At 42.2% G+C, this 15,894-nt stretch overlaps 1 protein-coding gene across 1 annotated transcript in view; it reads right to left on the bottom strand.

Annotated features, from left to right (window-relative positions):
* Window positions 1–6,847: 6,847 nt before the first annotated feature.
* Window positions 6,848–15,894, bottom strand: part of LOC125372493 (chitinase-like protein PB1E7.04c) — a 36,542-nt gene continuing 27,495 nt past the window's right edge. Inside the window, exons 8-12 of the mRNA XM_048382695.1 lie at window positions 14,244–14,425; window positions 12,377–13,030; window positions 9,587–12,058; window positions 7,545–7,729; window positions 6,848–6,862 (exon numbers count right to left, since the gene is read on the bottom strand). Coding sequence (XP_048238652.1) covers window positions 6,848–6,862; window positions 7,545–7,729; window positions 9,587–12,058; window positions 12,377–13,030; window positions 14,244–14,425 — 3,508 coding nt within the window. The remainder of the gene's footprint in view (window positions 6,863–7,544; window positions 7,730–9,586; window positions 12,059–12,376; window positions 13,031–14,243; window positions 14,426–15,894) is intronic.

Here is a 15,894-nt window from a genome sequence, read left to right as displayed (position 1 = left end):
GTATTTCAACATTTGAACCAAAACTTCTCACCAGAATTAATGACCGCAACACATAAATTTGAGAAAGTATTCCTCAATAGGAAGATCCCTTTGTGACTGAGTCTGTGATGCTGAAGAGAAGTTTCAAGACTGATCCTACTGTGAGTGAGTGAGTGAGTGAGGTAATGCTTTACGTCACATCGGCAATATTTCAGCCATATCGTGACGAGGATCCTACTGTGACATATATAAGAGAAAGTGAAGGAAAAAGATATTAAAATATATTATCACTGACAGACGAAGGCGTATGGAACTAGATAAACTCTTGTTATGATTTCATAGCAAGGAAAAGTCCCAGAAAATAAAAAGAGTATCACTTACAGAAACTGTGAGCATTGTAAACGGGACTTGATTCCAACATTTCGGGCCAATAGAAAACAAGCCCAAAGCATAAAACATCACAAGACAAAGCTGATCAAGGCATCAAGGTGAATGGTCATGCTTACAAAGTAAACTCCCAGGTCTACTTGATGTACTATGCCGGATTTGGAGGGAACCATGATGTCATTAACAAAAGGAAGGTTGTGTGGTTGATGCTACAATTGCAACATATATCAACTGTGCCTTAGTCCTAAGGCAGTCCTTGCTCTGCCTTGCAATGCTATTGTTGGTCCTGTTCATGTGAATGTTTGTTTGTTTGCTGTTTAACGCCGCATTCAGCAATATTACGGCTATGTGACAAGACAATCAAGTGATTGATATCATGAGCATCGATCGACGCAATTGGGTTTCGATGACATACATCAACCAAGTCAGCGAGCATGACCACCCGATCCCGTCAGTCGCCTCTTACGACAAACATAGTTGCCTTTTCAACAAGCATGGGTTGCTGAAGACCTATTCTAACCCGGATCTTCACAGGTTGTCCATGTGAATAGCAAATTATATGTAAGTGTACGTGTTGACATGCGTTGTTAAGAGACTATGTTGTTTCATAACATAACAAATACGTGATAAGAACGTGCTACAGTTTGTTCAGAGGTGAGGGACACGACGATTATCGACTGTCAGATGTGGGCTGTTTTCATTATCACGATCGCGATAGTCTCTCTTTCAATAATAGATGAAGGGAGGATGGATGGTTTCCTGTTTATCTGGTCGGTTATCTGGATAGCATGATACTTGTATCATGTCCAGAGATGTGTACTCTAGGATATAGATATACAGACAGATATGAAACTGGGCGATGAAGAGAAACAATGATGAAGGCCCCAGAACACATAAATATGTACACCCGATGACATACGTTCATGCCCAATTGAGCGGTCAGTTCAGAATAATACTGACAATCTGAGGACGACTGCAAGTGTACACAGACCAGTATATGATATACTGTATATGTACATCGGCATTTGGTGATTTATCCGTAGCAGTGTCATATATGGAAGACTATGAAGTACGGCTGAAGGTGTAGCACCAACATGAAGACAGTATTGAAATCCACTGATTGTGCGCTTGTAGGTTTCATTTATTTTGGTAAAATAATGGATATTCGTAAGATGAAGATTCAGGAATGGAGGATAACAGTTCTACTACTACTCAGTAAAACATGCATGATATTACTCTTATATTGAGAGACACTGTCAGAATATGACATGGCATACGTCTGGTTTTACCCGTTTCGATCTTCCAGTTGATTTGGATAACAGTTGAAGCATGTTATTTGAAGGGTCAGTTGAGGAAGGCTTGGTTGCTAAATTTCTACTTTAAGAGCAGTTGATCAATATACAGATGATGCTGATTTGTTTTTATGGAGAGACAAGATAATGGTCTAAGTTGTGAACAAATTACATTATTTTACCTAACTATGACTCAGTCAGCATAAGTGCTATTTTTGATTATTTGTCTGATTCCACTGAATAGGAACAAAGAATATCATTGGGAAATGAAAGTATTGGAATCACCATAGCTATAGGAAATAATGTCATCAACTTGGGTTCATGAAAGCACTGTGGAGACAGCAGAGGGTGGTTAGCTCAAGAGATATCAGGGAAATAATTGATCAGGAACATGATGTTATATTGTTTGCAGATACCATCTCGTCTGGCGAATATGGTTCACTTGTTCATGGAGCTGAAGGTAATTCAGAAATCACATGGCGTATCTGTGATGTGAGAATAGAAATAAGTTTTTTGTATATACGAGGGCTGGCTGAAAAGTTCTAAGCCTAACTGTGAAAGACCCGTACCAAGTCGATGGTTTTCATTTATTTCTCCACATAGTCCTCTTCCAGTTTTACACACTTTTGCCAGCGATGCTGCAAGGCCTGGATGCCAGTCAAGAAGAATTTTTTTCAGCCACCCTAAAAAAGTCATTCACAGCGGAAATGACGTCATCATTACCAGGAAAATGGCGACCGGCTTGTTCCTTTTTCATTTTGGGAAACAGGTGGAAGTCTGACGGGGCCAAATCGGGTGAATAAGGAGGGTGGTCAATGAGTTCGAAGCCACAATCATGGATCGCTGACATGGCAACCACCGATTTGTGAACAGGAGCATTGTCTTGGTGGAACAGGGCTCGTTTAGTGAGCATACCCCGTCGCTTAGCTTTGATAGCTTCACGCAACTATCTCAGTAGGTCAGCATAATATCTTCCATTGATAGTCTGGCCTTTTTCAAGATAGTCAATCAGCAGAATACCCTTGGAATCCCAAAAGACTGAAGCCATCACCTTTCCATCAGAAGGAACCGACTTGGCTTTTTGGGGGGCTGGTGATTCCGGATGTTTCCATTGTTTAGACTGAATTTTGGTTCCTGGTTGAAGGTGATGAATCCAAGTCTCATCCATGGTTACAAATCGGGCCAAAAATCATCGGGATCTGCTTCAAAACGCCATAAATTGTCACGGGACCTAAGGAATCTGACACGTTTCTTATCCGCTGTCAAGAGCTTTGGCACCCATCTTGCAGAAACTTTTGTCATTCACAACTCGTTGGTGATAATGTGCTCAACTCTCTCATGAGAGATGCCCACAACACTGGCAATATGTCGAGTGGTCAATCGTCGATCAGCCATCACCATGTCATGTACCCGGGTAATATTTTCCGGAATGGTTGCTGTTGAAGGCCTTCCTGGACGCGGGTCATCGTCAAGGCTCTCTCTGCCACGCTTGAATTCCGCAGCCCACTTCTTTACAGTGGAAAAGGAAGGGGCATCATCCCCTATAGTGGAGACCATGTCAGCATGTATCTGTGTTGGAGTTAGCCCTTTCAGTTGCAGGTACTTGATGACTGCCCTACAGCCAGTTTTGTCCATCTGTGGGGATTTCAATGGGTAGGTTCACAAGATGGTCTGGTACAAAGACAATAATAACACTACAGTTGCAGTTCTTATGTCTATGATTCATTAAATGATTGTACTTGTTGGTGGCAAAAGTTTGTTTCAATCCGATTGAGATGTCCCACTTAGGCTTAGAACTTTTCAGCCTGCCCTCGTACTTACACCTTCCTCCTATAAAAGAATAACATATTGCTTACTGTAACGCGTGTTGAGAAGTCCACATTAATGTTGATTCTGTTCTTTTTTAATCTTCCACTGATGAATCTGATTGTGGATTGGGAGATGTAGTGACAAAACCTTACTTGATAAACTTTGATATTGTGGTAACTTAATACAGGGTGTTATGAAAATCTCTGAAACACTTGTTGGGGTCATCATATTAGTTTCAATTGAAACGTCATATTTTCCTTAAGCAAAATGTTTTGAGTTGAAAGTTCTGTGTAGTACTTTCTACTTCGACTGACGATGTATCAAGCTATTTAGGTACGTGATTTACCAACATTACTTTCAATAATTAATTTGAAGAGCTGGGACACAATTATGACAACATGAAGATTGACTTAACACTACTTTCTAAGTGACTATAAAGGGTGCAATAAAATAAACAAAGATAAGAAGAAATTGAACGTGAAAGCTATTTAGGTATGTGATTTACCAATATTGCTTTCAGTGATCAATTTGAAGATTTAGTACACAATTGTGATGGTGGGAAGATTGATTAAACACTACTTTCTAAGTGACTTTAAATAGTGCAATATGATGAACAAAGATAAGAAGAGATTGAACGTAAAATTAATAGGATTACATCTGTAGGTGACAGATTCTGAGTTGATATATCAGTGACAGAAACAGACAAAGCAGGGTGGATGTTCAAATACATGAGATGGTTGTGCTTGCTGTGGAACCAGCTGTTGGCACGACGACTCATATGGGTTGCTGCTCATTGTGGGTAGATGGTCACTTGGTGACAGTGCACCAGTTATTGTTGACACTGAAGATTCAGCTAGCCTATTGCTCATTGTGGGTAGATGGTCACTTGGTGACATTGCGCCAGTTATTGCTGAGACTGAAGATTCAGCTAGCCTATTGGTCATTGTGGGTAGATGGTCACTTGGTGACAGTGCGCCAGTTATTGCTGAGACTGAAGATTCAGCTAGCCTATTGGTCATTGTGGGTAGATGGTCACTTGGTGACAGTGCGCCAGTTATAGCTGACACTGAAGATTCAGGAATTTTGTATGGGGACTGGATATTGTTTCAGCTTTAGCAAAAAAAGCAGATATTTCTTTCATAAAAGCAAAACTTTGCGTCCAAATACTTTCTTTTAAAAAAACACAACTTGCAACGATGTACTTTTTGTGCCTGGCAATGTCTTTTCTTCAACACACTGAAGCATAATTAAATGGTTGGTCCCTAAGTGAAGTGATGTAATGTGTTCTCTGTCAATTTACAAAACGAATGATGTAGTAAGATCTTGATTTGAATAGTGGTGTGGCTGTTATGTCTGCATCAGTCACGGGGGATGTTGAAATACTGGGCTCAAGTGTAGTGAGGATGACTAGGGATACTGCATTAGAACCATTGTCACTACTCACTGTCACAAGCCAGAAGTCTTCTTTGATAACACAGTTGAGGTGACGAAATGTACCAAACCTCTATAACGTATATATGCTTGATTTGACTTGAAGAACTCTCCATGGTTGTGGTCATATTAATTGGCACCGACACTCCACTGGTTGCATTTGCATCGTTAATAGAGTATAATGTTGTTATGTCTGAATTTGCTGATGATTGAGACAAATGAGCACTTGTGACAAATGAACGATGTTTGCAGTGTACATTGAATCAGTAACAGAAACATCTGACACATCACCTTCTGCTTGTGTCATCATTGAAGTGGTGATGGTTGCTTCAGTTCGATCAGTTGTAGGGTGGAAACTAACCGATCTTGCTGATTCAGGTGCCATTGTCGTGATGACCCGTGAAAAGGCATCAACAATTAGAGCTGATACAGCAAGGGCACCGGTTGTCATGATTTCATCATCATTCGGAAAAGTGAGTGAGTGAGTATGGTTTTACGCCGCCTTAAGCAATACTCCAGTAGTATCACGGCGGGGGACACCAGAAATGGGCTTCACACATTGTACCCGTGTCGGTAATCGAACCCAGGTCCTCGGCGTGACGAGCGAACGCTTTAACCTCTAGGCTACCCGACCGCCCCTCATTCGGAAAAGAGACAGGACCAAATGATGCCAAGTGCCAATGATCTCTGAAGATATCTGACCATTTGGTGAGTAGATTCCATCTGTGTTTGACGATATTTGAATGGATAACTAGTTTCTGATACATAACAATTGTTACTGAAACAGTACTAGAACTATCTGACATAATATTTAATACCTGAGCTGCAGAAGTGATGAAATATGTATTGGTGAGGACTACTGTGGTTGAAACGGGGCTAATTGCAGTTTCTGCCACAAATGCTGATATACCTATGACCAACAATGGTGAAGAAATAAAAGGTTTGGGCACTGGACAAGATAGTTAGATCAGCACTGGATGACACTTGAATCGCTGAGAAGACCATGTTTTTTAATGAGAATGTTTCAGTGGCCTCAAATGTTGCTTGGATACTAAATATAACGACTTCATCAGTTTTGGATGATGCCTCAATCGCTGAAGAGACCATGCCATATGTTGAGGAACCTCTAGATATAGATTGTACACTTGAGATGACTTGATCAGATGTAGATGGTGCCTCAATCACTGAGAGGTCCATACCAACTGATGAGGAAGTTTCAGTGGCCTCAGATGTAGTTTGGACACTTAAAAAGGTGACTTGAACAGTGCTAGATGATGCCTCAACAGCTGAAGAGACTATACTCACTATTGAGTATGTTTCGGTGGCCTCAACTGTGGTATGAGAACTTGACGAGATAACTCGCCCTGCACTGAATGATGCCACAGTCGCCAAGGAGACCATGTCATATGACGTGGAAATTTCAACGGCTTCTGATGTAGATTGGGCACTTGTTGAAATGACTTGATCAATGCTAAATTAAGCTTCAATCGCCGTAGATATCATGTCATATGATGAAAACGTTTCTGTGGTCTCAGATCTAGTTTGGACACTTGACAAGCTAACTTGATCAGTGCTGTAGGGTGTTTCCATCATCGGCGATATAATGCCTACAAATGAGGAAGTTTCTGAGCCCTCTATTGAGGAGGCCATGCTAAATTACGAGTAAAGTCCAGTGGCCACAGATGTAGCCTGGGTAGCTGAGATGACTTGTTCACAGCTAGGTGATATACCATTTATTGATGATGAAGTTGAAATGATAACTTTCAAGGTGATGACATGATCCATTTCCACTATTGGTGATGTATTATTGATCTCCGAGGTGACCTCGGAATTTGCTGAGAAGATTATTCCAGTGACAGATGCCATTTCACTCACTGCAGTGACTAGATCAACTGACGATGAAGTCGCAATGATCTCTGATTGAGCCCTTGTTGATGTTAGAAGGTGGTCTAATGCACTTCTTTCTGACACATACACATAGTTTTCAATAGACATGGAAGTAGTAACCGAACTATTTGACACAATATCTAATACCTGAGTTGTCGTAATGATGTTCCCACTGAGGTCAGCTGTGGTTGAAACAGGGACACTTGTTGATGCTGCAAATGCTGCTGTCTCAATGCCCGGCAGTGATGACCAAGCAATGGAAGTATAGCCATCTGACGATATGAGTTGATCAGTGGTGTATGATATGTCAAAATCAACCAGAGATGAGGAGATTCCAGTGGCCCCAGATATAGCTTGGACACTTAAAAGGGTGACTTGATCAGAGCTAGATGATGCCTCAATCGCCGAAGCGGCTATGCCATATGATGAGGACGATTCACTGGCCTCAGATGAAGCTTGGTCACTGGATGACAATACTTGATCAGGGATAGATGATGCCTCAATAGTTGTTGAGATCATGGCAATTGAACTGGTACCTTTTGAAACAGCTTGGGTACTTGTTGAGATGACCTGTTCAGCACTTGATAAAACCCCAATGGATGGTGATAATGATATCATTCGCACGGAAATAGTTTCAGTGGTGTCGGATGTAACTTGGGTTTGCGACATGAGGACTTGATCAGTGTTCAATGTTGTCTCATACACTGATGATATAGTTTCAGGGATATCTGTCGAAGGGGTGGCATTATCACTACCTACTGTTGGTGATGAATCAATGTCCTTAGATGTGGCTTTGGAACTTGCTGCGGAGTTTTCGTCAGCGCTAGCTGATGTTTTAGTAAATGAAACAGGAACAACTGGGGGTGAGGCCTCGATAATCTCTGATGTCATTAGGGCTATTGTTGAGAAGAGGATGTGAGTATCACTTGATGCTACATTAGATACTGAGGAGATACCACCCATTGATGAAGGTGTTTCAACTGACGGCGATGTACTTGGTGAGGAAAAATATCCATCCAATTGAGAATTACTTTCTTGCACATCAGCATTATTGTTACTAGACACTGAAGCAGTAACATAACTATCTGACACAATATTTAATACCTTAGTCATAGAACTGATGATGGGTGGATCGGTAGAATGGGTTGCAGTTGATGCTGCAGATATTGATGTCCTGATGCCAAGGGATGGGGATTGAAGTGAAGTTATATGAGCACTTGAAGGGGTGAACTGATAATCGGAAGGTGATTCCTTAATATCGAATAGCGTTGTCGATGAGGTGGCTGTGACATCTGTGATCTCTGAAGTCACCTGAATAAAAATTGATGACACGTGAGGTATCGATGGTAGGATTCCCTGAGATGAAGATTCTTCAAATAGTTCTGAGATACCCAGGGCACTTGATGTCAATTCTGATACTGATGAGGCAATCAGACCTGGTGAGGCTTCAGTAATTCCGGATGTAGCCTGTACGGTCGTAGAGGAAATTGGGTATTCATTATTTACTGACACTCCAGGTTCTATAAAGGTGACATCAAGTGAGGCGTCCGGTGTCACCTGTGTTTGAGCGCTTGATGAGACAATTTCAACTATTGATGACAGTCTAACTGATGAAATCTTGGAACTTGCCAAAACTAGTGTTGACAACATCTCTGTTGCTAATGAAATGTTGCTCAGGGATGATAAATATATATGTTCTGTTGTAGTATGAACGGTTGAGGTTTGATCAGTGTCAGATGAAATTTCTGCTGCTGCTGATGGTGTTACCAGTTCTGATGCATCCTTGATGCTGTAAGTTTCATCCATGCCACTGCTTGCAGTGTGATGTTCCACAGTAGAGGATGCAGGGTAGACATCTGAAGTTGTTTGTAATGTTCCAAATGCAGTTTCAAGAGAGACAATATACCTTGAGGATGAGTCAGAAACAAACAGTGATGTTTCTTCGGCGAGTGACGGTTCATGCAGTCCATCAGTAGTTGCTATGCTGCTTAACACTGACAATGAACCATAACTCGAAACTGTGGCTGTTACAGGAACTGCTATTGATGATTCAGACACAAATAGTGATGTTTCCTCGGCGAAAGATGGTTCATGAAGTGCTTCTGTGGATTTTGGAACCGAGTCACTGTTGCTGTTTAACATTAATGATGAAGAGGAACTCAATTCCAATGTTTTGTCGTCACTGTTAATCGTTGATGTTACAGCTTCTGACGACGTGACAGTTGAAGATGCTGCTTTCTGAGGATTGCTCAGTGCTGGACTTAAGTCACTCAAGTCATTTGATGATGTAAATTCAAAAATACTATTTTCAGAAAATATTCCAGTACTGCCTTCTAGCATCGAATAACGTGATGACAATGCCTGAATAGGTGTTGAAGTTTGCTGAGGTGTTGACTGGTGAGATGACACCAATATTTCTGGAAAAACGGATGACGCTCCTTCCATTTCTGCACTTGAGGATGAAACAGTGGAATACACATGATCTGACATACCATTACGTAATTGAGTTGAACTAACCTGCTCCACGGATGAACTGAACAAAGATGATTGTGTTATAACAGCACTGGCACTGCTCAGAACAGGGACAACTGTTGTTGAACTCCCTAAAGGGGAATTATGCACTGTGAATGTTGATGATTCCACTGCAGCATTACCATAACCCGATGAAGATTGTCTATCTGTACTTGATGATGGATGACCAATACTAATTGAAACTTCATTTGTTGTGTATCCCACTGATGAATAGCTTATGGAATCGGATGACGAGCCGGGAATATATGTGGATCTAACATCAAAACTACTTTCAGTAGTTAGTCCATGGGTCTCGACCGATGTTGAGAACTGTCCACTTTCTTCAGTCAAAAGTCTTGTACTGCTGTCGGACGTAATCGGTGAAGATGTCTCCAGCATTACTAAAGTTGAGCTGGAAGCTTCTTGTGATGTTACTGCAGCTGACTCGGGAGCACTGGAACCTGTTAATGATGATGAAGATGACATTACAGTAGACGAATCAGCTGAAGGGGACATGGTAGCTTCTAATGAGTTTGTGGATGTAGAAACTGCAGAGGAATCAGCAGACGCATCAGCTAAAGATGACATTACAGTGGACCAATCAGTTGAAGATGACATTACAGCAGACGAATCAGCTGACGGTGATATAACAGTTGACGAATCAGCTGAAGATAACATTGTAGATGAAGAGGCAGAGGTTTCGATAGAAGATGACATCACGGTTGATGAATCAGCAAACGGATCAGCTGGAGATGACATAACAGTTGACGAATCAGCTGAAGATGACATTACTGTTGACTCAGACCATGAATCAGACGTCGCAATGCCACTACTTCCTACTGAAACATGTTCAGTGTAAAATGATATGTCTTCGGTGGTGCTGCCTGCATCACTGCTGAAGAGGGTAGGAGCTGGGGGCATCAACGTTAAAGCAGGCGATGACGATAATGATAATGGTGTTTCTGCAATAGTTTCCGAAAAATTAGTGATGAATGATTCGAGTATATGGATCTGTGTTACCTTTGTGGATTCTGTCGATGATAGGCTTTCCAGCGGAGAAGCCACAGCTTCAGTTGAGGTGACCAGTGATGAAGGTAACAGATTATCAGTTGGGGTCATAGTTGTGGAAGGTTCAGCGAAATCAGCAGATGTTATTACAGTAGACGAATCAGCTGAAGATGAGATCACAGTAGACGAATCAGTTAAAGATGACATTACGGTTGACAAATCAGCCGAAGTTGGCATTACAGTTGACGAATCCGCCGAAGCTGGCAATACAGTAGACAAATCAGCTGAAGATGACATGGTAGGTGAAGCGGTGGAAGTTTCGATCGAAGATGACATCATGGTTGATGAATCAGCAGACGGATCAGCCGGAGATGACATAACAGTTGACGAATCAGCTGAAGACGACAATACAGTAGACGAATCAGCCGAAGTTGACATTACAGTTGACGAATCCGCCGAAGCTGGCAATTCAGTTGACGAATCAGCCAAAGTTGACATTACAGTAGATGAATCAGCTGACGATGACATTACAGTAGACGAATCAGCCGACGATGACATTACAGTAGACGGATCAGCCGACAATGACTTTACAGTAGACGGATCAGCCGACGATGACATTACAGTGAACGAATCAGCCGACGATGACATTACAGTAGACGAATCAGCTGAGGATGACATTACAGTAGACGAATCAGCCGACGATGACATTACAGTAGACGGATCAGCCGACGATGACATTACAGTAGACGGATCAGCCGACGATGACATTACAGTGAACGAATCAGCCGACGATGACATTACAGTAGACGAATCAGCTGACGATGACATTACAGTAGACGAATCCGCTGAAGATGACATAACAGTTGACGAATCAGCTGAAGGTGACATTACTGTTGAATCAGACCATGAATCAGACGTCGCAATGCTACTACCTCCTACTGGAACATGTTCAGTGTAAAATGATATGTCTTCGGTGGTGCTGCCTGCATCACTGCTGAAGAGGGTAGGAGCTGGGGGCATCAACGTTAAAGCAGGCGATGACGATAATAATAATGATAATGATGTTTCTGCAATAGTTTCCGAAAAGTTAGTGATGAATGATTCAAGTATATGGGCCTGTGTTACCTTTGTGGATTCTGTCGACGACAGGCTTTCCAGCGGAGAAGCCACAGCTTCAGTTGAGGTGACCAGTGATGAAGGTAACAGATTATCAGTTGGGGTCATAGTTGTGGAAGGTTCAGCGAAATCAGCAGATGTTAAAGTTGATATCACCGTTGAAGAAGCAGCAGATGGAATGGCAGTTGGCGAAGCTTCTAATGGGATCGTGGATGTAGAAACTGCAGAGGAATCAGCAGACGTATCAGCTGAAGATGACATTACAGTAGACCAATCAGCTGACGATGACATTACAGAAGAAAAATCCGCTGAAGATGATATTACAGTAGACGATTCAGCTGAAGTTGACATTACAGTAGACGTATCATCTGACGATGATATTACAGTTGACGAACCCGCCGAAGTTGACATAACAGTTGACGAATCCGCCGAAGTTGACATTACAGTAGACAAATCAGCTGACGATGACATTACAATAGACGTATCAGCTGAAGATGACATTACAGTTGACGTATCAGCTGAAGATGACATTACAGTAGACGAATCAGCTGACGATGACATTACAGTTGACGAATCAGCCGAAGTTGACATTACAGTAGACGAATCAGCTGACGATGACATAACAGTTGACGAATCAGCTGAAGATGACATTACAGTTGACCAATCAGCTGAAGACGACATTACAGTAGACGAATCAGCTGAAGATGACATTACAGTAGACCAATCAGCTGAAGATGACTTTACAGTAGACGAATCGGCTGAAGATGACATTACAGTTGACGAATCAGCTGAAGATGACATTACAGTAGACGATTCAGCTGAAGATGACATTACAGTAGGCGAATCAACTGAAGATGACATGGTAGGTGAATAGGCAGCGGTTTCGATCGAAGATGACATCACGGTTGACGAAGGGGTAGACATTTCAGCTGAAGATGACATTACAGCAGACGAACCTGCAGACGGATCAGCCGACGATGACATTACAGAAGACGAATCAGCCGAAGTTGACATTACAGTTGATGAATCAGCTGAAGATGACATTACAGTTGAGGAATCCGCTGAAGATGGCATTACAGTAGACGAGGCAGCAGATGAAGAAACAGTTGATGGAGCTTCAGATGAGATAACAGAAGAATCAGCATATGCCAAAGATGATGATGATGTCACGAATGATGAAATAGTAGATGAATGGGCAGTTGATGAAGCTTCAGAAGAGAGCATAGCAGTAGCATCTGTAGATAAGATGACAGAAGCAGAAGCTGACAGTTGCTTGGTGGGATCAGTTTGCTCTGCTGTTTGAGTCTCGGATGAAGACACAGTGGACTCGGAGGAGTGTTGAGATAGCAGACTAACAGATGTCAGCAGTGCAGCGCTTGGTAGTTCTGTTGACGAGCCATGCGAGCTATCAACAACCGAATCAGAATAAAGGTCACTTACTGGCGAACTTGTAATGAGGCTTACTGCTTCTGGTAAGCTAGTCGGTGAGGACATTACGTCTGAGGACTGTCCTTGAGTGGTGAGTTCAAGGTAGGAGGACATCAGAGAACTCAGAGTCTCTGTAGAGTCTGTCTGGCTGATGATACTGGCTGCTGACTCAATCACGACCTCTGTCAACACAAAGCACAAACACTGTGTCAAGGCATTACTAGAAGGTATTTGATGATGACAAAAAAAGATATATTTATATATATATTATATATATTTATTTTGTAACTATTTGAGGGGTGAAATCCTCATCTATAAAAACGGTTTGTTGCAAGAAATAGTTCAGGATGTGACATATGATTCGAGGAAACCTGATGTGACTGGAATCTTTGCTGTCCCATCTTTCAAATGCGATTTAGAGTGTGGCATTGGGCTGAGGTGAAATGGGGTTAACGTCATGTAATAGGTTATTGCACTTCTACAGCAACATGTGTGTCTGCATATCAGGAAGGGTACTATAACACTGAGGCGTGAGTGGGTATGATTGTACGCCATTTTAAGAAACAGTCCAGCCATTGCAAAGCTTTGGACTCCAAGAAACAGATTCCCGCTTGTACTCATGGGTCTCCGGTGTGACTGGGGGCGTTTGGGTGGCCTAGTTGTTAAAGCGTTCGTTCGTCACGCTGAAGGTTCGATTTATTACATGGGTACAATGACTGAAGCTCATTTATTGCCTCCCGATGTGGTGTTGCTGGAATATTGCTAAAAGCAATACACAAATCACTCACTTCGCTGTGATGATTCAACCGTTACACGCCGCCCCAGTTTTGGCTATGAGGCATGTAGAAGGGACATTAAACCTCGAGTCATCACTCTCGGATCGACAGAAATGTATAATAAGAAAGCTACATAACTTTGCATAATACCAGGCTTCATAATTTGTATTTTGGATGTCAATATGTTCGCTTTTCAATTCTCATTGTATTATTTTATGCTATACGATTTTGATTAATTTGTTTGTTTGTCCCATCATCGTTAGTCACTATCGAAAAGAAAAGGTTCCTGGATAGCAAGATTTAGTCTCCCCGGGATTCCCGGTTGGTGAAAGGCTAGAGGTTTGTTTGTTTGTTTGTTATTGAACGCCGCACTTGGCAATATTCCAGTCATATGACGGCGGTATGTAAATAATCGACGTCATAACCATCGATCTACGCAATTAGGCTACGATGACATGCATCGGTTAGCGAGCCTGACCACCCGATTCCGTTAGTCGCCTATTAAGACAAGAATCTTTTGCTGAAGACCGATTCTGATAGATTCTAGCCAACTCTGTGTTATACGATGTCGTAACATGAAGAAATTGTGTTGGATTACTGACAACACGGCAATACTGACCAAAGAAATTTGTCTGATTCGTTTCTACGCTGAAGTTTGACGAGGCATTGCTGAGTGCATCCATGAAAACGCCAGTAAGGGTGCTGCCGTCGATGACGGTGGTGGAGTTGTCGCTGCTGCTGTTGCTGGTTGTGTTGGGAGTCTTCAATACGATTGTGAAGTCCACCTCCACACTGCCTTCTCTGAAATGAAAGTATCGAGGTTAAACTCACGTCTACATCACGAAACAGTGAGTGAATGAGTGAGTTGGGTTTAACGCCGCTTTTAACAGTATTCCAGTTATATCACGGCGGGTCAGCTTTATGTGGGAGGAAAGCCCGAAGTGATGTAAGTCTCAGACGTTTACCACTTCGGTGAAACCCACGAGCACGGGTATGGTGCTAACAAACCTAGAAACATAATCAGGGCGAACAAAGATTCCAACCCACAATCATAGGTTTCTGGCGTGCCCAAGGGAGGCAGCTCTGCACAGCGAATCACGGCGCCTTAGACGACTGGGCCACCCGTGCCCCCTCACGAAACAGACACGTAAATGCACAATATTAGTTGTGCTCAGCGTGTGTTACCAGTGGCAACAGATGGGCGTAACATGCGACAACAGTCCATTTGACTCCAAATGAGAACGATGAATTGCAAAATAACTCAAAATCCAGAAAAGTGTATGAAACATCAATACGGTACTTGACCATGAATACCCTGTACCCAACAAAATCTGAATTTTGTTTATTTTAAGACCCATGACGGATGAAGTTCTTTAAGAAACTATCATGTAATTGTGTATAGAAATGTGTACATGACACGTAGGGGGACAAACCGTGGAAGGAACAGCGCAAGCACGGTCTGCACGCGCTACACAGTGACCGTGTTCATTCAATGACAAGATGCGCTACTCAGCAGATGTTAAACAGTTGATGTTGAATGTGTATAATTTCTTTAGAAGTGAAGCAGAAAGAGCAAAGCCTTTTATGCAATTAATAAATTCTTGAAACGAGCTTCAAAAGCTCTTGGTATGTCCCCTCAGAAACTTAAAAATGTTGTTAGTCGACGAGATACAAATAGTCAGGCCAAGGAGGTAGGGAACATGTCAAAACCACGCAAGGTTGATAAATTAGACAGTTGTCAGAGGGATCAAGTCGGACGTGCAATTGTTAAACTGCACTCAGAAAATAAGTACCTGTCCCTAAGAATTTTGAAGAAACACCTTGAAACCCTTCATGATTTACGTGTTACAAAGTACAAACTATTGCAGCTGTTGCATACATTTGGTTACAAATACAAAAAGATAACTGAAGAAAATAGGGCTGTGTTGTGTGAACGGTCTGACATTGTTCGTCTCCGAAATCATTACCTTCGTACCATCAAGCAGAAACGCGAAGAAGGATATGAGTCCGTCTTCTTAGATGAGACATGGGTAAATGCGTCACACACAGCCAGCAGTCAGTGGGTACCCAGTGGTGACTGTAAGGAGTCTGGTAGAAAGTTACCAATGGGAAAGGGTGAAAGACTCATAGTTTTCCATGCTGGTTCTGCTAGTCAGGGTTTTCTCCCAGACTGTGACCTCGTCTTTAGAGCCAAGGCCAAAGACAACAGGGACTACCACACAGAAATGAACGGCAATGTATTTCTGGAGTGGGTGAAAGATAAATTAGTC

Source organism: Haliotis rufescens, unplaced genomic scaffold, assembly GCF_023055435.1.
Source record: "Haliotis rufescens isolate VD_foot unplaced genomic scaffold, xgHalRufe1.0.p SCAF_40, whole genome shotgun sequence".
Taxonomy (NCBI): domain Eukaryota; kingdom Metazoa; phylum Mollusca; class Gastropoda; order Lepetellida; family Haliotidae; genus Haliotis; species Haliotis rufescens.
The sequence above is the reverse complement of the archived record's forward strand: the minus strand, read 5'-3'. Positions and strand labels throughout refer to the sequence as shown.